This window comes from Coregonus clupeaformis, unplaced genomic scaffold, assembly GCF_020615455.1.
Source record: "Coregonus clupeaformis isolate EN_2021a unplaced genomic scaffold, ASM2061545v1 scaf0558, whole genome shotgun sequence".
Lineage (NCBI taxonomy): Eukaryota > Metazoa > Chordata > Actinopteri > Salmoniformes > Salmonidae > Coregonus > Coregonus clupeaformis.
In genome coordinates this window covers 157,089-184,217 of record NW_025534013.1, presented here as the reverse complement: position 1 = coordinate 184,217, position 27,129 = coordinate 157,089, and the positions used below count along the sequence as shown (strand labels likewise).

At 43.8% G+C, this 27,129-nt stretch overlaps 1 protein-coding gene across 3 annotated transcripts in view; it reads right to left on the bottom strand.

The window, feature by feature from the left end:
• Window positions 1–5,122: 5,122 nt before the first annotated feature.
• Window positions 5,123–27,129, bottom strand: part of LOC121548315 (ankyrin repeat domain-containing protein 11) — a 124,596-nt gene continuing 102,589 nt past the window's right edge. For 2 of the 3 annotated variants that reach the window (XM_045215929.1, XM_045215930.1), the window contains 9 exons: window positions 18,881–19,054; window positions 17,647–17,847; window positions 16,731–16,873; window positions 16,476–16,623; window positions 9,039–16,318; window positions 8,738–8,836; window positions 8,340–8,507; window positions 8,116–8,208; window positions 5,123–7,989 (listed from right to left, as the gene is read on the bottom strand). In XM_045215929.1, the coding sequence (XP_045071864.1) occupies window positions 7,804–7,989; window positions 8,116–8,208; window positions 8,340–8,507; window positions 8,738–8,836; window positions 9,039–16,318; window positions 16,476–16,623; window positions 16,731–16,873; window positions 17,647–17,847; window positions 18,881–19,054 (8,492 nt within the window). In that variant the 3' untranslated portion in view covers window positions 5,123–7,803. The remainder of the gene's footprint in view (window positions 7,990–8,115; window positions 8,209–8,339; window positions 8,508–8,737; window positions 8,837–9,038; window positions 16,319–16,475; window positions 16,624–16,730; window positions 16,874–17,646; window positions 17,848–18,880; window positions 19,055–27,129) is intronic. The other variant, XM_045215931.1, reaches the window with a different exon arrangement.

Genomic DNA, 27,129 nt, shown 5'->3' with positions numbered 1-27,129 from the left:
CACAACTCTCCAGTCAAGTGGGCAGGTCCGTGAGTAATCGAAATGTCATTGGTGGGAAGTCCATCTGCTCGTACGCACTGTAGCCTAGGCCTACTTCGCACTGACGGATCGCTATATTTATAAACTTCATTCAGAGAGGGTGGCAGAAGGGATCAGGTTGTTCACGAAACATGGTCACCAAACACTGCTCGAGGAGTCAGGTAACAGGTGAGGTGAATAGAGGCATACTGGAATTATATTTTGGAATGGATGTCACTGTCAATAGAAACGCTTGTATGATTTAAAATGGTTAACTCTTCATACCTTGTTCATAAGTAGCCTACTATAAATACTTCTGTTATAAATACTTCTGTGTCAACAAATAAAATGGCCTCTACTAGTCATATTGCTAGGCAAAAATAGGCTTAAAGTTATTCTCAAAAGTCTAAACCCCTCATGATCACGGATTTAAATATAAGCCTAAACATGTACTTTTCCAGGCGTCCTCCTGCTGGCAAAGCAAGAGATCCGCCAGTGTTTCCCCTACCTCTGTATAGACAGTTTTCTAATTGGTTTCAGTTGACCACTTTGGTGCCACGGAAGCCTGAATGTTGCCTTTGGGACAAACTAGGGATTAAATATATGGATGAAGTTAAAATGTAAATTAGCTGTCAACTAAATCTGGTGCAAAGCATCCTTTCTCATACTCAAACTGATGTTTTGTTGTACATTGTCCCTGCCAAATAAAGTATACATGGGTGTAAAGTGTTACATGTGTATACTAAGCTAATCAACTTCCAGCAAATCAATCATAATTAATTAATAAAAATGAACTGGTGTTAAAGTTCCTCATTTGGCTTGTGTGTTCTACAGAACCTGTGTGTGTATTGGCATGGTGCTAAACAAGATGTGCCCATCTCCTGAATGACACGAGGCATATTTAAGTGTATGAATGAGGACGTCAAAGTAAAAGCAGTAAACACAAAGTATTTCAAAATTTTATTTACGAACATAATCTCTGAGGAACAACAGCAGTTCTCGCGCTCTCTGTACATGCAACTGTAGAAAATAACAATTTAGAATTTTTACTTATCAGTTTAGTATTTATTATTTTCTCGCTTTTGTTTTCGCAGGAAATCAACACAGCTAGAGGCGAAAGTACTGGATCTTTAACAGCACTGACGATAGCATCAACAAACCCCTTCCCCCATAGCTGCTCCAACAATATGTACACAATTCAACTACATTGTACAAATAAAAAAAGTTACATCACCTGCAGCGAGCGCACTGTCTCGTTGCTGTTAGAACCCCACATTCTACGCAAGTTTAGACTAGTACAAAGAGGAGGGTGCAAAACGTCCTGGGATATTTATTTACAACTATGTACAATGTCTCTAACGCATTACAGGAGGAAAATGTACACAGCGGAGACCTTTAACTGAAACATACCACAGGTGTCAGAAAGATAATAAATAGGTTATTTCTCACCATTTAAAGAGTAGTTCTCCATGCTTTATTAGTCTTTTTCCATTCTAAAGAATTAGCTACTGTCTTGTTTAATAAAGAAGAAAAAGAAAACTAGAAAAAGGCTTGAAATTGTGACTATTATGTAAAATAACAGTATGTCCAGTTAAAATAACAAAATATTAAATGAACACTTGAATTGAGTGTAACTTGTAGAGGTAACTTGTTGCAGACTGATGAGATCACAGGGTAATCTGTAGGGTGGAGATGGGAATGAGACGGCTGTTTGTTAAATGTCCTTATAGAAATTATTCTTCACTGGTGTGTGTTGGAAAGACTATTTGGACGTGTGTAAGAGACACCGGTGTCTGGACAAAAATTACAGGGGATGTTGTCTTTATCAACCAAATGTCAAAAAATGCTAATGAAAAATACCAACTTGAATGGTTAAAACTATTGCTCTGTGCACTGTTTGCTGCAGGCTTTGAATACCGGGGTTGGATTTGACACTAATTAGCCATCACAATTTCAAGCCTTTGTGGTTCAATAAATGATCAAATAAAGAAATCAAGGCAGGGCTCAAACCGTTAAGGTGAGACACACACGAAACCGAAACACACTTGATGTCTTGTAAACAATATTGAGGGTGCGGGGGTATAGTAACGGTATACATTCTGCTCATAAGAAGTGATTGACATGCCACTGGTGTTTTATGCTTCGTACAGAAGAAAAAAACCAAGACAAAAAGACAACACCCAACACTACATACACTGATCTAAAACACAAGGATTCTGTTGACAAAACTCCCCCTCCCCCCGGAATAAAGCTAAAAAATAAATTAAAAAAAGACACAATTGTGGGCTTCAATCAAACTGCTGAAGTCTACATGACCCTGACTACCTGTGTGCTATGACATTTATTCATGCGTTTACTGCCTTGTGACTAAGATGTTCCTCTTTCAAAATGTCCAGGACTACAACTAGTGAACTGCCTGTACACTGGAGTAGCAACACCCATTGCACTTGAATAGACACATCATACACAGCTATGTTGAGTGTGTACATAACGTCACAAAATGTCACTTAATATTGCCATTAGGATGAATGCGCAGATCAGACTGACAGGCATCCCTATGTGGATGTTCAAAATGTTTTTAAAATCAGGACCCACCACAAATAAGGAAACAATCAATACTCACAAATCAATATTCCAATTGGATAAAAACAGAAACATCCTTAAGCATCACTTTTGCACCATTCTTCACCCCTTTGTGTATGAGTTAACTAAGTTGTCTGTGTCTGCTTTTTGGTTCATGAAATTGAGGAGGTCAAAGTTGAATAATTGTCTATCTCGGCCTTACTCTTAGATTGGTAAACAACACAATATAGCACAGTATGATGATGGCCTATCAAACCAAACATCAAAACTTCCAGAAACCCCTGACAAATACATACACTTGGTACACTTGAGAAGCTAAAGTGAAACAAACTACCTGCCTGTTAAATATCTCTGTCCACTAAATTGTTCTGAATAAACTAATGTAACTCGCTTTTAGGGTGATTGGTCATAGAAGGGATTTCTGAATTTAACAAAAAAGGAATTTGATTAAAAGGCCAATTTTAAAAAGTTAACAGTCATGCGCATATAAGTCAAATCTAGTTATTTTAAATCAAAGAGGCAATTTACCCATGTTACGCAGAGGAGTATGATCTTTACTTTGGCTCCACCCTTTGAGTATTCGAAGAGCAGCACCTCATACTGTAAACTTATCTCCACTACTGTACAAAATGAGATAGAGAGGGTCCATACTTGAACATTTGAAAAAGTTTGAGTATTTGCATGTCGCTGACGTAGTTGCATGTGAAACAACGCTACATGTTAGCTGTTCCCATTACATAACCTGGCACATTTAGCCCTATGCTAACCTGACCAGGTGGCAATGATTATCCGCATCAGCCTATCAAAGACTTTATATCCACCAACCAATGGCATTTCTTAAAGTAGGTCAGCTTGGCCACCAGGGGGATATTTTAAGCCTCCAAATTCAAGGTTTACATTTTTTCCACTTGGTCTGTAAAGTATAGCGTCCCAATATTGCATGATGCATCCTTGACTATGCTGCTACTAATGTTAGACACAATTCAAAGGGCATGTTTTCGCTATATGACAAATTCACACGTTTTTGCTTATCCGTTTCACACACATCCATGTGCCTTTACAGGAAAAGATAAAAAGTCAATTAAGTTTATCGTACATCGTTAAAAGAAGTCAAAGAGCCTTATGGTCTTGTCAAATAGCTGTCATGTACCCCTACTACTGTCGCTGCGAGGAGTCATATGCCGCCAAGGCCAAAGGTCCAATGCAGCCATTTCTATCTCAATATCTGGGTAACAATTAAGTACCTTACTGTGATTGTTTTAAATTAAAATGGTCAAAAATACAGTAACTTCTAAAATAAAATTGCTTCTGTCTGGGAGTGGTCTGAGAGAGGGGTATAATTGGAGGAACCTAATGGGAGGGTTGTGTAACCTGAAAACGAACTTATTGGCAGAGAGAAGGGCAAACTCTCTTTGTTATTGGTCTATTAAACTTATACTGCCTGATGATGTCACCAGGCAGTCCAAAAAACCCACCCAGCCAAACAAGCTGAAATTTCAAAACAGCCCTTACACTAAAAGTGCACTATCATAATTATCATAATTTCTGTATTATTCCAACCTCAGATTGGAAATATATACAAAACACAGGAAAATTGTTTTTGACTGCACTGCCCCTTTAAGGAAAAAACTTTAGTGGTCCACAAAGCTCGATTCAAATAACTAATTTGTGACGAGGTGGATGATTCTTACAATGCATATAAAATGTTGTTGCCTACATAAGAAAATAAGTGGTGTTTTTGGTCTAACAGTAACGTTATACTATGGTATTATATTCGGTATGTAGAATAATAATGAACCATTAAGTAATCTTGCGAGACATTAATTCAGCTTTGATCTAAACTTTATCAAATTCCTTAAGTCTATTGACATACCTGTGTGTCAATCTAATTAACATAAAAAAATACCCATACAAATCTGTTAGTTTAAGCTAGAGATATGTTTTTTTGCATGGGATGCATCTCAATCCACTGCATCCACCCATGTCGGCCTTCCGCATCTGCGGTGGAAAGTGGCAGAGCTACAGCGCTGTTTGTCAGACCAGGAGACTTTTTGAAAATCGGTCTTCTCACGAAAATGTCTATAGCGTCCGAACGGTTGGCCTACTAACTAATATGACCACTCTATGGAAAGATGAGACTATCAAGAACACGATGGGGTTTTTGTTTTGCTCTAAGACCCCCACAACTGTCCCGGGACTCGTCTGATGGTAACCAGGTACCAGTTTTTAAAAAATGAATGGAAGTATGGAGTTAGTTTTGTGCCAAAAAAAAGGGGTTAAATATGTGTCCAAAAAAGATACACATATTTCCTGATCTCCTAGATATAGGTCAGACACTTCAAAACCTTATTCCTTATGATTTTTTTTTTTTAACTGTCTGTTTATCCATTTATGAATGTGTTATTCAATTTGTTTCTATGGGCTATAGTAGTAAAGCCCAAACTCAATATTTTATCAAATATTGTTTTCATATTTTTTTTTCCATACTTACATGGGTCCTAAAATTCTAAATCAAATAGCTAAATGATCCATGGTATGACCATCTTAAAACAATTCCATATGTTAGCTTAGGAGAACCCCACCTCCCCCCCTTCCATATGCTTAGATATTTAGAGGTTCAACAAGCACCATTCTGAGAAGAGAGCCGCAAATGGTCAAAAAATGACCAGGAGCCAGGCTCGCTACACTGAGCTATTGGTCCAGTTGAAATTTTAAGTGTGTTTTTGTAACTTTGATTAGCAGATGGTGCCAGTTGACTTCTGTTAAGGATGCTCTCATGGAAAAGTGTTCTATTACGTCCATCTACGTCAAGATTTGAAATTGGCTGATGCAGAATTTGTAACCTGACAATCACTGCCTTCGGGTCAGGTTAGCATAGGGCTAAATGTGTCAGGCTATGTAATGGGAACAGCTAACATGTAGCATTTTATCACATGCAACTACGTCAACAATTTGAATTGGCTGATGTGCATTTTGAGACGAAGAAAAAAAAAAAAGACTTAAAAAAATTATAATATTCGCAAGTATGGACCCAGGGAGTTTGGAAGCTAACACATTCCATAATTAAAGCAAGGATACATTTTTTAAACCAATATGGAATGTGGCCTGTATCTTGTGGATAAACAGCTTTGCTAAAAATTAAGATTCTAAACATTTCTTTAGTTTAGTAGTTTTAGGTGGTATACAGAAGAAATCAGCAAAATTCATGTCAATCTGATGTGGCCTGAAAAACAGTGATGCTTATGACAGTGACTTTCAAAAAGGGAAGTTAAGGATTTAAAATATTGAGCTGGCTATCAGATCCCTAATCTTGTGTCCTGGAAATTCTCCAACATCATGATGAATATTATTCTTAAAGACCCACACATACAATTAAAGTACAATTAAAGTACAATTAATGGGTAGATTAAAGAAAAAATGACAAAAAGAAAATCCCATCCAGAATTATAAATGAATGTGATGGTTTTGCTTGTTAGTGGCATTTCTTTCTTGACCAATCCAGATGGACCCTTGTTTGACTTGCCCAACACGGAGTAAATAAAAAATATTCACTGTAAAAAGGCATTTTCTTGGTTTCAATGTTTTTTTTTCTGATATAATTGTGTAATAAAGCAATGACTAATATAACTATTCTATTCTTTAAATAATTCAATAACCATTTTGCTACATCTGAGGACTATATTTGTGGCCCTTATTTTGGCCATTACGGTGGGGTTTTGTACTACCTATTTATGTTGTGGTGATTCCAACCCAGGTAACTCATTTTGACCAGCCCTGGACAAAATCTATAGATGGGAACATTACAACTGTGCACTGGAGTCTTTAAAATACTGACAACGTGTACACATTTTGGCCCATGGGTATGAAGGGGAAAGTGCTGCCCGAAAGTGAACTGTACATACAAAGATAATTTTTATTCATTTATTTTTTTTACACTTAACTGAGTGATGTTACAGTACATAAGTTATTTACAACTGTGCAGTAATGTGTGGCAAAATAAATTATCTAGAAGGCAGCAAGAATACATTGGTTAACGAATATAAAAACTGTACATAATTTACGGAATACAATTTTTTTTCAGTTTTCTTTTTTTCCATTAAACTAATATTGGCTCTGTAGTGTTTCAAGTCACTTCCTCAGAAACAATTAAATGCCCAAGTAAAGAAATCGACAAAAAGAAGAATATTCTCCTCTAAACCACCATCTGTTTAGTCTTGAATCTTTGAATCGCAACATTCTTGTATTATTCTTTTGTCCTGTTTTTCCATTTGCAGTCATAGTTGCAGGTGAACAGGTGTGTGTGTTCTACCTAGCTTGGCAGAGTGTTAGAGGCTGGTTCTTCCTGCATGCAGAGCCAGGTGACCAGACTCTGGTGGGGATGCTCCGGTTCATCCCCAAGCTCTGCCCAGGCCATGAGGCTGAAGATGCCGTCTCTTGCCCGGCATTAAACCCCTGACACACTCTATGGACCCTTGGCTGTACTCTGCTCTGCTCCGGGGCAGGTTGCTGGTTCTACCGGGTGTGGTGGAGGGCTGTGGACAGAGGGGACTGAGGCTCTCTGACTGAGTGTGGCCTTATGGTCCCGACCAGAGAGAGACAGCGTCCACACAGACTCTCCTGTCCGTTCAACAGGGAGAGGCTGGAGGTCCTGCAGATGCCACATGTTGCACCACCGCATAGCGCATGCATGCCCTTCTGGCCATGTGCTGCTTTCTCCTCTTCAAGGCTCACCTGGAGCTCTGTGTCCACTGTGGTGCCTCATTCCCATCCACCAGGAGATGATCCAGAATGGTGGGAGGGCTCCTCTCCGGCGTTCCTTTGTTGTTTCATTTACGGGGACCAATAAATGCAGAAAAATATTTCTATATCTTCTCCCCTATTCTCGGTCCCAACATCACCTAAAAGGGAGGTGGTGTTGGGTGCTTCAAAGCAAAGCCGTTTTGCTTTTTATATTCTGAACAAAAGCATAAAAACTTGAGGGATGAAAGTGCAAGTTGTGTTTTTTCCCCGGTAAAAAGATGCTTCTTCCTCTCATGGAAGGGAATCATTAGCACGTTTTTTTTTCTTTTACTTTTTTTCTATATAATATATAGGTTTTAGTCCTCTTCAAACCGGCTAGCCCTTACCATACGTTCTGTTTGATGTCTGTTTGAAAAGTGATGATATTTGACCTCTCACTCTGTGAACGAGTGCATGTTTCTGTCACGCGGGCAACAGCACAAAGTCATCGTTGACGTCAACCATTGGCACGTAGAAGGAGGGGACCTCGTTGACGCACAGAGACTTGTGTACAGCAGGGTCCAGCTCCTGCACTTTCAGTTGCCACTCCATCCTCTGCACTGCGTTCAGGGCAGCTGCCTCATGCTGCTGCCGCATTAACAGACACGTCTGAGAAGAGAAGAGCGAGAGAGGCCATTAAGACCTGGCAGAAATACAACTGCCATACACAGATACCCTGCATATCAACCACATAGCAAATGTGCCATAAAAGATGAAGTACAGTCATATCGTTACCTTCATGCGGTCATATTTGTCATCCACATCCTGGATCCAGGAAATGAACTGGCGGGCGTTGAAGCGATCTCTCACTGACTTGTTCTCATCACCCTGAGTTAAAGATGACAAGAGTTAAAGCATGTCAAATTTTATTTTTATGTATATAAAATATTAAGAGTAATTGGAAGAGCTGACTAAACAAATCCCATGTCAATGGCCCTATCTGTCAACTTTTTGCCCACCTTTTTTACCACCCACAGACGCACCTGACTCTCTGTTGGCATGTTGTACACCTCAGAGTCCAGTAACATAGTGCAGGCACTGAATGGGACGGCCTGATTGGCTATCGTCCTTGCCGCTCTGCAATGGACCCGCAGTACTTCTTGCTCACACGAGACAATAAGCTTTTCCTGGAAGGAGAGATATAGAAAGTCAATACAATAAGATTGGAGAGAGGGGTGACAGACTGGAATTTCAACTTTACTTCAGAAAAGATTGCTTGGTTGGAGAAATGCATATTGCTTTTACATAGCAGCTTTGAACATTCATCAAAGGATCGTTCAAAGTACTCCTTCTCAGTGAGACTTCAGAAGTGAGATGGATAGATATTTGGGAGGGTACAGTGAGCCCTGGTTCTTACCCTCTCTATGCTGTGCTGCAGTCTCAGCTTCCCCCTCACTGCCTCCTGCTGTCTGAAGAGCTCCTTCAGGGGCTCCGATAACGATGGAGGTGGAGCAATCTGAGAAACCAGGGCAATAATTATTTGAGGTTATGATGCAACTAATCTTTCCATTGCAACAAAGTTACAACTTTTGTTGTAAATGTGCTGTGCGGTTATAATAGGTTACAGAATGCAGTTACTTCATGTTTATCATTGTAATGAAATAAAATCAATGAATCAACAGATGTGTGAACATTTGGAGGGGAAGGGAGGTACTCACCACTGGGATGTGCAGCTTGCTGAGAGGCTTGCCATCCAGCAGGTAGGAGCCTGTGTAGGTCACATACTCAGCGTAGCACTGAGGGGCCTGTGGTGTGATGTAGCACAATATCTTTCTCTTCTCCTCAATTTTTTTCCGTATCTGCAGGTATTCGAAGTAAGGGTTGGAGCGGTCACTGTGGTAGGGTTCTATGTCATCCAGTTTGATGGCGTTGACAATGACAGCCAGCGTCTGTTGAATCATCTCCCTGGTCTGCTGCATGGCTGTGTTGACCAGCTGAACCTGCGGTTTCGGGAACTTCCTCTTGCGTGGATGCTGCGTCTGGGATTCCTCTTCCTCCACCGGCCGACCTTTAGTTTTGCTGACCACTACAGTAGGAGGCAGGGGAGCCGGGATAATGGTTGGTGTGGTGGAGATGGTGGTGACAGCCTCCTTTTCTTTCTCCAGAACAACAAAGGGGACAAAGGTGGGGGTGGGGATAGGGGTGGTTGTGGTTGTGGTTACAGCCATGCTCGTGGTGACAGGGGTAGGGACAGATGGAGGCATCACGCTATCAGGTATAGTGGTGGTGGTCGTACTCTCTGCTACTACTCTACTACTCTGCTTTTTTGTGTTGGTGGTGGTATTCTCCTGTTTTGCCAGCATCTGGGCCCTATTTCTAGTCATCCTCTGTGGGATCTCCTCCACCTTCTTGGGAAGGTCAGTTGGCAATGTTGTCAGAGTGACCGTGAGCTTAGATGTTGTCTCAAGAGCCTCCGAAACATGGACTGTGCCAGAAATTGTGACAGCAACTGGCAGAGGAACTGAGGGGACTGGACTGCAAGTTGGCCCAACAAAGGAATCTGATATCTGCCCACTTTGTTCTGGTTTAACAGTTGTCAAGGAGTCCATACATGGAGTAATTACAACTGATAAAGACTCTGTCAGTGACATCTGCCTGTGATGCTGAGTATTGTTTGTATCAACAGCTGAGAACATCATGTTTCCATCGCTCTCATCAGTCTCTTCATATGTGTCTCTGTTTTCGAAGACCTGTGGTTTCACAAAGTTAATTTCAGGGACATTCTGAGGCTCTGACTCAAATTCTGGTTGGAAATTGTGTTTTGGTGAGGGCACAACCAAATCCTGCAAAGAATCATTGAGTGGTAGGACCGTGGGAGGGCATAGGGGTTTGGCCAGGATAGGCAGGTCAACCTCCATAAGCTCTTCGTCCTCTATTGTTTCAATAGCAGGAGGCCTTATTTGAGTAGGTGGATGCTTGTGGTCGGCTGGCTCTGCATCTCTGACGTCAAGCTCTGGCATCTCCTTGTCTGGTAGGGAGGTCGGGAGGGAGAGGGAAGGGAGGTCAGGTAGAGAGAAAGGGCCAAGATCATCCAGTTCATCCACTGTAGCTGAGAATGGGTCTGTCCAGGGCACCACTGGCTCGTGGCTTACTGCTAGAGGCATATGGCTCTCAGAAGTAAAGCCATGGGAGTTTTGTCTGCTGTCTTGTACTGCACAAGAAAGCTCTGAGTCCATCTGGTGATTATCCTCCAAGTTTGGCTTGCAGTCTGTGAAGAAACACTCTAACCTTGTGGAGGATGAGGTGGTTGTCAAGTAGTTTGGTTCCAATTCCATGGGTGTCATTTCAGGTCTTGCTGGAGAAATTGGAATGTCCTCCACAGCCTCTTTTTGCTCGTCAAAGTCAGTATCAGGTACATAGGACCTGTAAGAAGCATATGGAGGGGTCACTGATGGATGGCCAGGTATGGCAGTAATGTGCTGCAAATCACTGTCTGAATGAGAGAAGGGGCTGGTTATCTTGGAGACAGCTGCCTCTATTTCCCCATAAGTCCTTTGAGGAGATTTCAAGAGCATTTCAGAGTTCCAGCTGATGGTATGATCACTGGAGTTCTCCACCAAGTTGGGTGGTGGATGTGGGGGAGTCAACTGATGCACCTCTGTAACTCTTCTGTCTGGAGATTCAGCCCAGCTCTTCCTCAAAGGCTCTTCAACCCTTGGAGGAGAGAATGAGCAGACGTCCCTTGTCTGCTCAGTCTCCTCAGCAGCATGATGATCAGCATATGTTGGTACTTCAAGATCCCCTTCCTCCTCGTCCTCCTCCTCCACTTCTTCTTCTTCCTCCTCCTCCTCCTCCTCCTCTTCTTCGTAGTCCTCTTCTTCGTCCTCATCCTTTTCCTCAACGACAGGGGGCAGAAACTCACTGCCACTGACTGGGTCAGAGGGAACAAGACTGGGCTCACTTTGAAGAGGCTCAGAAAGGTCATCAATATCCAGGAGAGGAAGAGCAGCAGGTGCAGGGGTGGGTGGAGCAGCAATGTCCAGACACGGCTCCTGGGGGTCAGGTCTGTGGACTGGCGTTGAGGGCTTCACCAGGAAGTTATTGTAGACACTCTCAGGCAGGTGTTCACTGGTCTCTGTGCCAGCCATTACTGTGGTGGCCCCGTCTGGTGCAGGCTGGGCAAGTTCCAGCCCGGGAGACAGCATTCTAACAGGTGAGAAGTAAGGAGGAGACAGGCATTCAAGTCTCTCCACTGATGCTGCCTTGTCTTCTAGAGGCTGGGAGGCTGCCAAGTCAAACTCCGAGGTGTCAGGCAAAATGTGTTGCAGAAACGTGCCATCTTCAGCTTTGAACTCATCTTCCAGGGGTCTTCTAACATCAGATGAAGCCGATCGACTGACAAGGGGCAACTGGAGATTCTTAGCCGGAGTTAAACAAGTCCCCTCTTGGAAGGTGTGTGATGAGTTGGAGTACCTGTCAAAGAAGGATGGGGAGCAGGCATTCATAGACATGGCCATGGCTGATGAGTTCTGACAATCTAACCCATCAAACATTATATCAGGGTAGTCCTCTGCACTGCAGGATGGAGTCCGTGGCGTCTGCATGATTTCCTCATAGCTGGGACAAGAGATTACAGATGTGGGGGTGGGAGCACCCGTTGGCCTATTCAGATCTTGCCTAGGTGAGGCAGGGAGATTTTCCTTCATCTGATGGCCTGCAAGCCAGTCCTTTGAATTTTGAGTGTCAATGGGTTGTATCTTTCTTTCCGGGGACATAATTTGGGCTGGGAGACAAACATCTTTGAGCTTCTTCTCTTTCAATGCAGATTCTAAACTATTTGATTTTTTTGATGATAGTTCATTGCGATTTTTCTTTATTTCCTCAGTGGACTTCGTTTTATCCCTAAGTTTGGGATCCCCTGATCTGTGTCTTAGTTTCTCCATCTGCTTCATCCTCTCCTTATGCTTCTTATGGCGTTCTTCAATCTCCTGGTCTTTTAAACCTAACATTTGCCCAAAGCTGGTTAGTCTGAGATCTCCATCAACCAGAAGCTTTGAACGTGGGCGGTTGTCTTTGCGAGCTGTGTCTTTTGATTGAATTACTTTTTCATTTTCTTCCTTAGCCTTGGACTTAACATGGTCTGCCCTACTGTCTTTGTCCAAGGAGTCTCGGTTTCTTTCTTTTTTCACATCAAATTTGGGACAGTCTTCCTTTGATCTTTCCTTCAAATTGGTAATTTGAGGACTCTCTTTCAATCCAGATTTGATATCCTCCTTGGAGTGTTTAAGTGATCCAAAGCCATCTGTGTACTTGTGTTTCTCCTCTTTGACTTTCTCCTTATGTTTCTCTTTTTTCTTTTTGTCCTTGATCTTATCACTGATGACAGTACTCAATTTGTCTTTGTCAGCTTTTTTAGACATCTCCTTTTCAAACTCCAATGTCTTATCAAAATCATCTTTATCACCCTTAGACCCAAATGGAAATGTGTAAGGGTCCGCTTCTAATGGCATAGGCTCCTTCTCAAAGGGAAGACTTTCTCTGCGTCCATAGGATTCTCTTATTTCCTCTATCTTGTCTTGTTTATCCCCCTTTTCCTTCTTGACTTTGTCCTTCTCCTTGTCATGACTCTTTTTGGAGGATGATGAAGATGAATGCCGGTGCCTCTCTTTCTCTCTGAACTTGTCTTGAGGATTAGATATGGAGAGTGAGTCTCGTCTCTCATCAGTAATGTCTGGCAGGCTGATGTTGGAGGAATCATAGTAGCTGCTGAGCACTGGCTCATGACCCTGATCAGTGAAGCTGTCTGAGGATAACTCACTGTTCTTGTCATTGGAGTCATCCTTGTAGTCATTCATGGCCTCTTCCTCCAGCTTCTCCAAGAGCGACTTTTCATTTTCCCCACTCCCCTTTGAGGGCTTTCTGTCGTTAACATGATCTTGCTTGTCTTTATATTTACTCTTGGTCTTTTCCTCACTAGCTTCCCTCTTGTCCAACAGCTTCTGCTTGTTTTTCTTCTCTTGGTTTGAGTCCACAGACATTCTGTCTTTGCGTTCCTTGTGTTTCACATCAACAGAATCCTTTTCTTTCTTATCTTTGTTGTGTTTCTCTAAGGAGCCCTTCCTCTCTTTCCCCATATCAAATGTGGTCTTGTCTTTTTTCTTGTGGTCTTTTTCTTTCGGTTTTTCTGTTGTGTGTTTGGCCTCAGCAGAATATTTTCTGGGTTTTTCCGTTTGGAAGTGATCAAGCTCATCCCTGTCAGGTGTGGAGTCTTTCCTGTGAGAATCTGACAACCCAAGGGAATCACTTAACTTGGCCACACCCCCGTTGTAATTGTCTTCTTCATCCTCACTTTCATCTGTGAAAATGTCTGCGATCTTGTACCATGTTTTCTCAGGTTTTACTTTCTCAGGTTTTCTCTCCTCCTTCTTCACCTCAACGACATCTTTATCCCTGTCAGCATGCTTGTCCTGTGAAGCCTTTTCTTTCTTGTCCTTAGTTTGTTCTGAAGACATCTTCCTGTCCTTGTCTTTACTGTGTGTGTCTTTGTGTTTGTCTTTAGCTCCCTCCTTCTTGTCTTTAGAGCCTCTATCTGTGTCTTTTTCCTTCAAAGGCTTCTCAGTTGCTGTCTTGTCAGGCTTCTCCTTATCCTGTTCTATGGATCGGTCTTTAGGCTTTTCCTTGTGTTTGTCAGCTTTAGTCTTTTCTCTCTTTTCCACCCCATCTCCCTTTCTCTCCTTCTCTTTTCCAGAGTGGTTCCTCTCTCTAATTTCACATGGTTTGCTGACAGTTTCAATTTCTTTGAAGGCATCATTCCCATAATCGTCTCTTATGGACTCCTGTTTGATTTTCAAGTCCTTTCTTTCTTTAGTGAACTCATAGGAATCTTTTCGGTCTCTACTGCTGTCCATGGAGTCCTTCTCTTTCTTCTCTTTGACAGTATCTGCAGATTCCTTTCGCTTCTTCTCCTTTTCTACAGAGTGGCTGGAGTTGAGTTTCTGTTTTTCGGTCAAATCCTTTTTCTTGTCACAAATCTTTTCTGAAGAGTCTTTCTCTTTCTTCTTGGAGGTAGGCTCTTTCTCTGACCGTTTGTCATTATGATCTAATTTCTTGTCTTTGATTTTGTTTTCCTTCCTCCGGTCTCTGCTCTCTATTTTTTCAGTCTCAACGATCAGCTTTACAGTGTTGTTTGCTTTATATTCTTTGTAGTCCTTCACAGGAGGAGCATCCCAGCTGTCATCTCCAAATAGGTCGCAGTCAGAGGAAAGGTCTGATGCCCATCGGTCATGGTGGTCGTCTGAGGCACTGAGCTTGGTGTCTTCCAGGTTTAAGAAACGGTTACTGACATCATAGACTTCATAATCAGGCTCTTCCTTTTGAACCTTTTCTTTCTTCGATTTTTCCTTCTCCTCCCTGGCATTTTTCTCCTTATCCACCTTAATATGTTTTTCTTCTTTTTGCTCACTGCTCTTCCTGTCTGGTTTAGATGACTTGTCCTTTGACTTTTTCTTCTTCTCCTCTTTATGAATCTTTTGTTGTTTCTCCTCCTTGGGCTTCTCTTTTTCCTTGAGGCTCTTTTCTTTTTCAGTTTTCAAGGGCTTTTCCCTCTCCTCCTTGCTAGGCTTCTCCTTGGTGGACTCTTTTGTTTTCTTGGATTTCTCCTCCTTAGCAGTTCTTTGAACTTCTTTTCCAGAAGACCAGTCTCTGTCCTCAGACTTGCCCTTCGACAACCTGTCCTCCTTTTTCAAATGCTCTTTTTCATGTTTAGACAGCTTGACCTTGCTTTCAGCTGGGGACTCAGCCTCAACAAGGAGTGACTTTTGCCTTGAATCATCAAAATCAAATGAGAAGCTTTTAACAAATTTCTCGTTCATGTCTTGATTGAGCACTAAACTGGGAGCCTTTTCTTTCTCTTTGTTTTTGTGCTTGTGTTTTACTTTATGCTTTTTCAACACTTTGCCATCTTTATCCATTTTGGAGACCGTACTGTCTGTGTTGGAGTTCTTGTGAAAGTCAGAGTTCTTTTTGTCTAGTGCATTGGTGTGCACATTGTTTTTCTTTCTGTTTTCCTGTGCTTTCTTTTTCACCTGTTTCACTGACTCGACACTCGAGTCGGCAGAGGAGTAGTCCGACTCACTGGAAAGCCTTGTTCTAACAGAGTCAGAGAGGGAGCTAACATCTGACCATACAGGAGATGACACAGTCTTCCAGCCGTCTGTCCTCCACTGCTTTGGGTTATGCTCCGTCAGCGAGGGTGTCAGTTTCTGAGAGCTCATGCTTCCATGAGAAGAGGAGGAAGAGGATGCAGAGTGAGTACTGAACGCAGAGGATTCTTTTAGGCTCATTGTGGAGTCCTTTATACAGTTCGAGCTCTTCATAGAGCCTTTATCATCCTCACTCCCTATGTCCCCACAATCAGAGTCAGAAGTGCAGAATTTGTCATTGACTTTACCAAATCTGACCTCCTTACTGACATTATTTTTTGTCTCCTTCTTCCTCTTCTTCTTCACTTTAGTTTTCTCTTTCTGCTGCTTCGAGCTCAGTGTAGCAGAGTCCCGGGCCTTGGTATTGGTAGGTGGCGCTGGTTGCCGTGGTGTGGGCATAGGTGTGAAACACAACGTCTCATCATCCTCGTCTGAGCTGTCAGAGAGAATCCGTCTAACAGTCTTCTTTGGTGTGAGCGAGTTGCTTTTGGAATAGGTTTTGACCACCTCCCCCTTCGGTATTGAAATTAAGCCACTAGCCTTAGTGATACTGGGAGACTCCTTGCGGAACTCTTTCTTGAGCAAGTGCTTGTCGTCCACCGGAGGGACGCGCTCTTCCTCATCATCCTCGTCAAACTCATACTCGTCCTTGACGGGGGTAGTTGTTGTGGATAGGGGCTGATCCAGCTCTTTCTTCCCTATCAGCTTCAGGCCCTTCTCAAACTCTGAGTCTGTGTTATTGCCCTCAACAGAACTGGATGGGGCAAACGATGGGGCATCTTCTTCCTCTGAGGATTCTGAAAAAAAGAGATATAATCAAATAAATAACAGTTCAATAACAGCAAAAATCTGTCACACTCAGTGGTTAAAGGAAAAGCAAGGAAGTTAAAATAAAAGGAACAAATTGCAGGGTGAAGGTGTTTAGAGCTACTCATGGCATAAAATGTTACACACCTGACGAGCTCTCCTCACTGGAGGTATAAGTGCCTTTTCCAAGCAACAGATTGAGCATCGTTGGGGAGTTAGCAACCTTCAACGCGGTTTCCCCCCTTCTGTTGCTTTGTCGAGGGTCCCCTCCATACCTTAAAAGCAACTTTACCACCTACAAAGAAACAGAAAAGATTCAGAAACATCAAAACATTGGTCTCAGTCCTAAACACGGCCATTGCCCATCTACAGGAGCGATCACAAACTTAACACTGAAGTTACCTTGAAGTGCCCGTTGTTTGATGCGTCATGGAGAGGGGTGTCATCATCCAGGCCCTTGGTGTTGACCTCTGCACCGGCTGCCAGCAGCTGCTTGGCCACATCGTAGTAGCCTCGGTTGCACGCTTCATGCAATGCAGTCCAGCCTGTGAATCACAAACACAGTTAAATAACGGCTCAAATATTTCTCAAACGTAGGATTCAAAATCATTTTTGCACCCAGTTTTGAACATTTTAGATTGCTTGAGAAGCAAAGAAATGTGCAACTATTATCGTAAACATAAAATATAACACAGAAGTATGGAGGTGAAAGGCAAGAGGCTGGAGGAGGAGAGGAGGAGCAGCAGAGAGCAGAAGGAGGAGCAGCGAGAGGAGGAGTAGGAGGAGCAGAGAGAGAGGAGCAGAGAGAGATGAGGAGGAGCAGAGAGCAGAGGAGGAGCAGAGAGCGGAGGAGGAGCAGAGAGCGGAGGAGGAGCAGAGAGCGGAGGAGGAGCAGAGAGCGGAGGAGGAGCAGAGAGCGGAGGAGGAAGAGGAGGAGCAGGCGGAGGAGCAGAGAGCGGAGGAGGAGGAAGAGGAGGAGCAGGCGGAGGAGCAGAGAGCGGAGGAGGAGGAGGAGCAGGCGGAGCAGCAGAGAGAGGAGGAGGAGCAGCAGAGAGAAGAGGAGGAGCAGCAGAGAGAGGAGGAGCAGCAGAGAGAGGAGGCGCAGCAGAGAGGGGGAGCAGAGAGAGGAGGAGCAGCAGAGAGGAGGAGGAGGAGCAGAGAGAGCGAGCGAGCGATGAGGAGCAGAGAGAGAGGAGGAGCAGAGAGAGCAGGAGCAGAGAGAGCAGGAGCAGAGAGGAGGAGGAGGAGGAGGAGCAGAGAGAGAGGAGGAGCAGAGAGAGTAAGATAACCACCAGACTGCAGTGGCAGCGACTCTCACCTGCAAAGTCTTTTACATTCACGTCAGCTCCCTCACTGATGAGCTCCTTGATGCGGCGTGCCTCTCCGCGGATGGCTGACCGGTGCAGCCTCGTCTCGCCCCTCTCATTTCTCTTGTTTACTTTGTCTTTGGTTTTAGATGCAGAGTTTGGCGTTCCCTTCTGGCCCAGACTTGACTGTGACTGATGCTTTGGTGTTGTGTCTACAAAAACAGGACAAAAACCGAGTTAATAGAATTGGCATGATTCATTTCTATTGTAAAAACATGAGCCAAGTGAGCATTGGGCTACATATTACAGTACCATTATGTAACGGTGCAGAATATTTCATTGAAAAACAACTGTTACAACTCCATCATCGCCTGTAGGTGGCACTCTTGCTCAAGACATCAGTCGGAGAACTAAGACTCCCAATTGCTTGAGTTCATTTCATCACATTTAGTGGATTAAACCAAAGCCTTAACCACATTTACATTATTGAGTTTGCAGAGCATAGTCCTGAATGCTATTTGAAACTCAATTAATCTGTGTTCTGTCTTTAAGGCACAAACTCAGGCACTGGTGTATAATAATAATAATAATAATAATACTACAAACAACAGGAAACATATAACCCACATTAGAAGCACAACATAATGCTTAACACACAGAGATCAGCGCTACTACTTAAGAGAAAATATAGCCTACTAAAGCCTATGTTTCTTAAACGTTTAATTGCAATGTTTTAACGACAGAACATAAGTACAGCACTTGAAGAGGAAATGCTAGATCCGACTAATATAATAACAGATAGCAGATATGAAATTAACAAAAGGCCTGGGTCTGGATATTCTGTGGTTTGGCACAGGTCTGATTTTGCACTATTAGTCCCTTTCAGACTCAATCCCTGGGGTAAGCTACTTTCATTTCCCTCATGGTTGAATGCTACATTCCAAAACAAAGCAGCAACAATTTACAGTATAGGAATGTGATACCAACTTCTAGAGTTCCCCACAAACAGCCAGGCCCAGAAAAGAACAGTGGATTAAGACAGTGGAGGTCCATTTCACTGCAGTAATGGAAATTGATGAGGGTTATCTTGTATAATTGAATTCTAATTAAGCAGTGTGGTCTGTTCTTTAATGAAGCATGGCGCAAGAGTGTGGCTGGGACACTAAGCACCAGGGACACAGCACCCCCCTTCACCCCACAACGCGCTGAACCCTCAGAGACGTGGCATCCATGACAAACACGCACCTGGACTGTTGACTGACTCTTCAGCCGTCATCTGCATGAGAAGAGCCACCTGCTGCCGCTCAGAGAGGGGGTACCCGGCCCGGATCCCTGGCATGCCCATCCCAAACGGCAGGCCTGACTTCCTGGTGTTGGTGGGCTCCTTTTTAATGCGCTTCCGTTCCGGACCTTGCTTTTCTGTGAGGAGAGAGGGGAATGGACAATGTGAGGCCTATGGGTAGCACAAACACACAAACACAGGATAGCAAATTGCTCAGGCTATATCGGCTTTTACGTCAGCAGTCAAATTGAAATGGTTTAATTTCTGACCACAACAGTCATTGATGACACTCATTCAACATCTCCATGGCAACAGGTCAGATAAGTGTCCTCGATAATGTTATAAGGAACCCCCTAGGTGAAACCCCTACCATCCTCTAGTCTAGTTTAGCCTGCATCCATCTTCTGAGGCGCCTGATGGTAGTGGGCCTTTAAACCCAGCTGCCCCAGAGGCAGGGAGGGGTCAACTATTGACAGTCTGATGTTTATGTCTCTCTCAGGGGGTGTGACTTGGCAGAGTGACAGTGATTACAAAATGGCCGATGTTCATTTCAATGTGGCCGAGCCAAGGTCATCACAATGGCGACTTGCTGCTGGACAAAAGCAGCTGCTCCTCAAAGACACGCCCATTAACTATTTTCAGTGTCTGGAGGTATTATCAAATCTCCACAGCACAATGTCAGTCTTACTTTACTATTGAGAGACATAAATACTCTACATTTGCAACTGCTGGATGATTTGGAAGTATGCTCCGTCAATGTTTGAACAAGCCCAAACTGTGCCAGCTACAAGATCCTTCCAAAACTCTTTTACATCAATAAAAACAAATTACATGGCCTTCAACTGCCTCCATGGAGACATCAACACACGTCGCTGTAGCTCTCAACAGAGTAGATTGCTCAAGGCCACAAACATAATTAATAGGAGTAGGAAACATGGCAGCTCACGCTTCCGGTCGCAAAACCCTTTCCAGAGATTTTCCATAGTCAGAGCTGATAGACTTTCACTAACATCTGTGAATACTTATGCCTAATGTACCCCCACCCCTGATACACACTCACATTCTCAAAGGAATTTGCCATTTAGACACATTCCTTTTATTCAGACTTAAACAGCATGAACCACAGCAGTGGATGTTTCAGGCGGTGGATGTCGAGGACTGAAAACGCTAGAGTTGCTTTTCCAAGCCTTTACAGTGAGCCCCAGTCAGTAATGAGCCTGCTTCAGTACTTGAAAAGGGCTGCTATCAAACTACATACAAGCCTCTAATTACAATAACTTTTCTTCCAGATTTTGGACATGCATCGAGTAGTCTAAGCAGCACGCAAACATGTGTGATCTGTCTTCAATGTAAATGAGATACAGTGGGAAGACTGAAAACAACAAAACAGCAGGATAACGCTCACACACATTCCACATGGATTACAAGGATGGAATTTAAACAGAGGCATCTGAAAATGCAATGTACGCCCATAGATATCCGTAGCTGCTTCTAATTAAACAATTAAATAGTTTTAAAAAAACATTTAAGACTATATATACACTGGCAAAAGAAGGCCTATGTATTCAACTAGGTTGATCCCTCAATCTCCCACTCTCTACCTCTCACACACATACAAGCATGCATGCATGTACACACTCGCTACACACTCACACAAGCACACACACAGTGCACAGTCAAGACACACAGTAATGGGCTAAGCAAATAAATAATTACAGACAAAAGTGTGCAGTTGTTTAAAAATGGGTGTTTAGCTTGTGGAAAAGAGCGTGCATTACTCTCTGCTTTCAACTGGACGATTCAAAAACTACATTTTGTTCATATAGTCCCCAAATGTTTTGCATGTCAGCAGTCAAGTTTTCAAGATATTGGACTTTCAAGAAGCAAAGTGTCACTTGCAACATCAAGATGACACGTTTTGCATCATCATGATGATGTGGCATTTGATTTGTCCTTTAACTTGAGAGATTTGATGGCAAAGTTGGAGGGAGACCAAGCTACCTCACTGTTCCCAAGAACGCCAATCTAGGCCAGGGGCGGGGGCCACAGCAAGACAACAGTCAAGTTACAAATGGGCCCATGACGCCATTGTGTTAGCCTATTGTTGAAACTTTGCTATCAGCTTCCCACAGTAGGGGCAGGCAGAACCAGCCCAACTAGAAGAACCAGGTAGGCCTCGTCTGTTTGTGGTGTCCCCAAATTCAATAGGACAAAAAAGACGATGACAAGCTCATCTTTCTATCAATCCACTTGGGACATCAAACATGCTAACTTACTAACAGCCTGTCCTTCTCTGAGTGACAGCTATGAATATACTCAGACCAGTTCTGTCAGTTGGGGTTTCTGCACCGTGGGAGAGTTGTGCTGTGTTCTATTATTAGAGGTAGACCTGATGAGCTTTGTTTGCTTTACTACAATGTGAATGTAGGACTGGCCTTTCTTCCTGTGTTATATTACGTAGAACATGGGAATCAACTGTGAAGACCGTGAACAGTGAATACACAAGTGAGGCGACTAGGCAGGGTGAGATCTCATGGTCAATATATAAAAACATTAGCACCACAACTCGGTCTTTATTCTTAGACTGAGATCGAAACTGATAACAAAGCATGAACACTACTAGCACTTACTACCACACATACCAATACCACCACCACCCAGTCACACAGGAGCCAGACACATTCATGCTCCTGTATGAGGATTACTGTCACAATAATTATTATTCTCTCCTAAGCTTGAATCATTACCAGGGGTTGTAAGGCTCTGGTTTTAATCATAAATGATTCAAGGTCCACAACCAGCAAGATTGATCTGTATTTTTAATCATGGAGAGCTCTGCCGGCAAAAAACATACATACAGCTTTATACCCCTTGACACACAAAGGCACTTTGCTCCGCCCACCTTTAGGAGGCTTTTTTTAACCAGTTCTCTCAGTCCCCTTCACCCTGGAATGTTTAGTCCCGCCCCCATCTGTTAGTGGGTTGACACTACATTATAACTCTAACACTGTTCACACATTTATACTGTATTTGGGGTGAAATCCTTTAGTCATTATTCTTAAAATACAAATGAATCTATCAATTACCCTCAGGAGAATGTCATGGCCTGGGATAGTGAGAAGCAATTCCCTCCTACTCAGAAGACAGGGAGAGAAGAGAGAGCTCTGTTGTCAAGCAGCCCAGTCAGAGACAGCCAGCAAACAGGAAATGAAGGAAGAAGAGACCAGAAGTGGCCACAGGATGTTGTGTCACTGCTTTGTGCTTGGCTACGATGACGAGAGCAGAGGAAAGTGTCGGTGCAGAACAACAGTCTTCAGTGGTGGTAATGACAGAGAGAGAGACAGATCAGCAGACTACCGAAGGGCTTTCTCTCACACTGTGTTGGCCTACTAAAGAGCTGCCGCTAACTGCTTGACCTTCTTATCTCTAGTTACAGAGTAGACTGGGCCATCCTGATGTAGGCTACAGTACACAAGGGGTCAAAGATGGACTGGAGAAACAATGGAACCGTTTCAGAACGTCTGGACAGAGTGCAACTACTAGCCTATCTAATATACCTAGTGGAGACTGTCAAGCTCCAAAACAACTGAACCCAGACCAAATCTGATATCAAGTCAAATCATAACAGTGAATAATTCATGGATCTTCCAAAGAATGGGAGATGAAATATTACAAAAACATTTCTCCCTCCAGGGATCTGAATAATAGTGGTGTGCAGCAGGCAGGCAGGGCTGATTTGGCCTGCGGTACGGTGAAGAACACCTAAAGCAAGCACACACACCCCCCCCCCCCACTAAAAGCAGCACCTGCTGATAAGACAGGCATCCTGTATTCCTGCCATATCGTGAAGATGATGATGATGATGTGTGTGCTAGCCTGCCTTCCAGTGCCAGAATAGCGTGGGCAGCAGCAGATCTGCACTCATCACTGTCTCTTATGTCTCCCACTCCTCATAGCGTTATCCAGAGCAGTCTCCTCGCTGAGCAGCCTTGGCTATGGCTCCTACACTCATACTGCAAGGAATGTGGAGGGTCTCTACACCAATACAGGTTAGAATCATCTGCTACACGCACTACCATCTCTAGAAGAATGTCTTGTAACCTGTCAAAACAGTGTGTTCAAGATAACAGAGCAATCACTGCAATTTGCAGTGAAAAATCATTAATCTAACAGATGCCTCAGGGAGAATACTTTCAGTAGAGATCGAGTGCCCTGTTATGACCATAAAAATGGATGTTATGTACTCAAATAAGGCTCCACCACACACTGACTTCACTTTAAGTACTGACAGGGTGGTACTAGGCCTAGATAACTGTCAACACAGTAGAACACTGTCATCTTGTGGTTTTGGAGAGTGCTAAGACAACACAAATGGAGAATGCAGCAAATCCCTGGATACAAAATGACTCCAGTATGAATTACGTATTTCAAATGGAGTATATAGCCTAGTCCATGTTAGATGAGTTTCCTGCCCTCTACTGTCCCCTTCCATCAAAACTAGCCAGCAAATAAGGGGATGTGAAGGGTCTAACTTGCTCATCTTTCATAGCTGAACAATACAATCAAAAGTAGCCACACCGTACATTTCTCAAAAAGCCAATATTATGCTACGAATTCAATACTATCTTATTGTATAGCTGCCTCAAGCTTCAAAACACTATCTCACAGGCCAACTATGGTAATTTGTGTGACGGATGCCACGCAAAACCACTGAGTACATAGCATAGCCTCAGTCTGAACTCTCCATCAGCACAGAAGCACGAGGAGCTGGAAGCACAGGGGCGTACTCTCCCAGCAGCCCACCACAGTGAAAACAATAGACCTGTAGTTCCTTTTCTGTGTAGGAGAGGAGCCACGCTGGACTGACTGCCATACCCTCAGAAAGATTTAGAGAGAGAAAGAAATAGTGAGAGAGACAGACAGAGGAAAATACACTGCTCAAAAAAATAAAGGGAACACTAAAATAACACATCCTAGATCTGAATGAATGAAATAATCTTAAATACTTTTTTCTTTACATAGTTGAATGTGCTGACAACAAAATCACACAAAAATTATCAATGGAAATCAAATTTATCAACCCATGGAGGTCTGGATTTGGAGTCACCCTCAAAATTAAAGTGGAAAACCACACTACAGGCTGATCCAACTTTGATGTTTTAAGGACATTACAAGTCAAAATGAGGCTCAGTAGTGTGTGTGGCCTCCACGTGCCTGTATGACCTCCCTACAACTCCTGGACAGTCTGTGGTGCAACGTGGCGTTGGTGGATGGAGCGAGACATGATGTCCCAGATGTGCTCAATTGGATTCAGGTCTGGGGAACGGGCGGGCCAGTCCATAGCATCAATGCCTTCCTCTTGCAGGAACTGCTGACACACTCCAGCCACATGAGGTCTAGCATTGTCTTGCATTAGGAGGAACCCAGGGCCAACCGCACCAGCATATGGTCTCACAAGGGGTCTGAGGATCTCATCTCGGTACCTAATGGCAGTCAGGCTACCTCTGGCGAGCACATGGAGGGCTGTGCGGCCCCCCAAAGAAATGCCACCCCACACCATGACTGACCCACCGCCAAACCGGTCATGCTGGAGGATGTTGCAGGCAGCAGAACGTTCTCCACGGCGTCTCCAGACTCTGTCACGTCTGTCACGTGCTCAGTGTGAACCTGCTTTCATCTGTGAAGAGCACAGGGCGCCAGTGGCGAATTTGCCAATCTTGGTGTTCTCTGGCAAATGCCAAACGTCCTGCACGGTGTTGGGCTGTAAGCACAACCCCCACCTGTGGACGTCGGGCCCTCATACCACCCTCATGGAGTCTGTTTCTGACCGTTTGAGCAGATACATGCACATTTGTGGCCTGCTGGAGGTCATTTTGCAGGGCTCTGGCAGTGCTCCTCCTGCTCCTCCTAGCACAAAGGCGGAGGTAGCAGTCCTGCTGCTGGGTTGCTGCCCTCCTACGGCCTCCTCCACGTCTCCTGATGTACTGGCCTGTCTCCTGGTAGCGCCTCCATGCTCTGGACACTACGCTGACAGACACAGCAAACCTTCTTGCCACAGCTCGCATTGATGTGCCATCCTGGATGAGCTGCACTACCTGAGCCACTTGTGTGGGTTGTAGACTCCGTCTCATGCTACCACTAGAGTGAAAGCACCGCCAGCATTCAAAAGTGACCAAAACATCAGCCAGGAAGCATAGGAACTGAGAAGTGGTCTGTGGTCACCACCTGCAAAACCAGTCCTTTATTGGGGGTGTCTTGCTAATTGCCTATAATTTCCACCTGTTGTCTATCCCATTTGCACAACAGCATGTGAAATGTATTGTCAATCAGTGTTGCTTCCTAAGTGGACAGTTTGATTTCACAGAAGTGTGATTGACTTGGAGTTACATTGTGTTGTTTAAGTGTTTTTGCAGTGTAGCTATGAAGTCATTAAGGAGGTTTCGGTTTCATCACTCACTCTTTTTATTTTTTTCCCACTCAGGGTTGATGAGGAGGAGGATGACCACAGCGTGGAGAAATGTGAAGCTCTCTCTCCTTCAGGGGGTCATATGAAGCCCAGCCTGCACTTTCCTCCACATCCTCAAAGTTCACTACTGGAATCCTTGTGGCTGTTGTTTTCCAGGGTTCAGAATCCCTCTGTCGTCTCTTGACAGCCATCTCCACCAGACATGAAGCCTGCAGCAGCACAGCCAGACCAGACTCCTCTAGCAGAACCTGGGCGGCCGGACCACCTCTGGTGTGTTCTGCAGGCACAAGGGAGCAGGCCAGAGGCACACAACCCCTCCATACAAAGGCCTACTGGGCTACAGTCTAGACTCTATCCCCACAATGGAGGGCCAAAGAAGGAGAGATCACCATATCAAGAGGAGATACAGTATCATCAGAAAGACACCATCAATGTCAGGGGGAGGGGATGGGGCTGGCTGTAAAGTACTTAACAAATTCCATAGGGTAGAGACAATAACACAGCATGAAAGGAACTAGCTATCAAGGCCAAGACAACAGAAGAGGGGAAGTGTGTGTGTGAAACCACACTAGTGTGTATGGGTTAAATAAGAAGGTATGGAGACAAAACTGACACAACGGAGGATGAACCGTTTAATGAATGTTTCCATTTTACAGCCAGGTTTAAGACACGTGGATGGAAAAGATGACACTGAGAAGGAAAACAGGCAGGGAACACTAAGACAAACACACACATTTCCACCCCCAAAGTGTATAAAGTACAGGCAAAGCCAATGTGTGAACTATGGTCTAGTTATTCTGAGAGACCGACAGACATCCAGCCTAGCTGTAGAGGCAGAGACCATCCAACATTAGCATGACAATAGACAATCAGGGCACTGTTCTAGACAGGGGGAGGGGAGATACTGAGGGGGGAGGCAACCTTTCTTTGCTAACAGCCTGCTAACAGCTTATAGGGTCACTACCACGAGCGCAAACAAACACACAACCAAGCCACTATAGTAGTGACTAAACAGTGAGGACCAGGGGAATCGACTACGCTCCTGATTTGGTCACTAAAGCTGCACTGAGAACACAGGCTCTATATTCAATATCTCTTAAAAATAGAGAAATACAAGTTTTCCTGCAAAAAGCCAACCCACGTCACCAAAACAAAAAGAGAAATGTACACAATGGTTCGGACTCCACATTACCCAAAGAAAAAACTGCTGAAGTTCACAGCAGTATTTCAAACCAACAGCAGTATTTCAAACCAACCCAATAACCCAGCACACAGAGATGTGGGTTCCATTACCGTACATGTTATTACAGACCATCATCAACAAATAATTTCAAGATCCTCAAAGCCTAAGCCAAACAAGTTGGAACAGTAGTTCCCCTTTCTCTCTTATTAAAGAAAACAATTGAGCGCCTTACCCCAAACCTTTTCAGGCCCTCGTAATTGACAAATCCTCACTTAATTGGCCCATATTCTGTGTGGCCCTTTTCTCTTTTTCCCAACGATGGACAGTTGAACCAAGTTAAACCATGGCTAACCAAAACACACAGCCTTCTTTGAGGTCTTCTTTGAGGTTATAAAAAAAACACAGCATGCAGGAGCTCCTCCATCACACCTCTCAGCCCAGCGCCTCTTCAACCTCAGGAGGCTGAAGAAATGTAGCTTGGCTCATAAGACCCACAAACATTTACAGATGCACCATTGAGAGCATCCCGTCAGGCTGTATCGCCGCCTGGTACGGCAACTGCA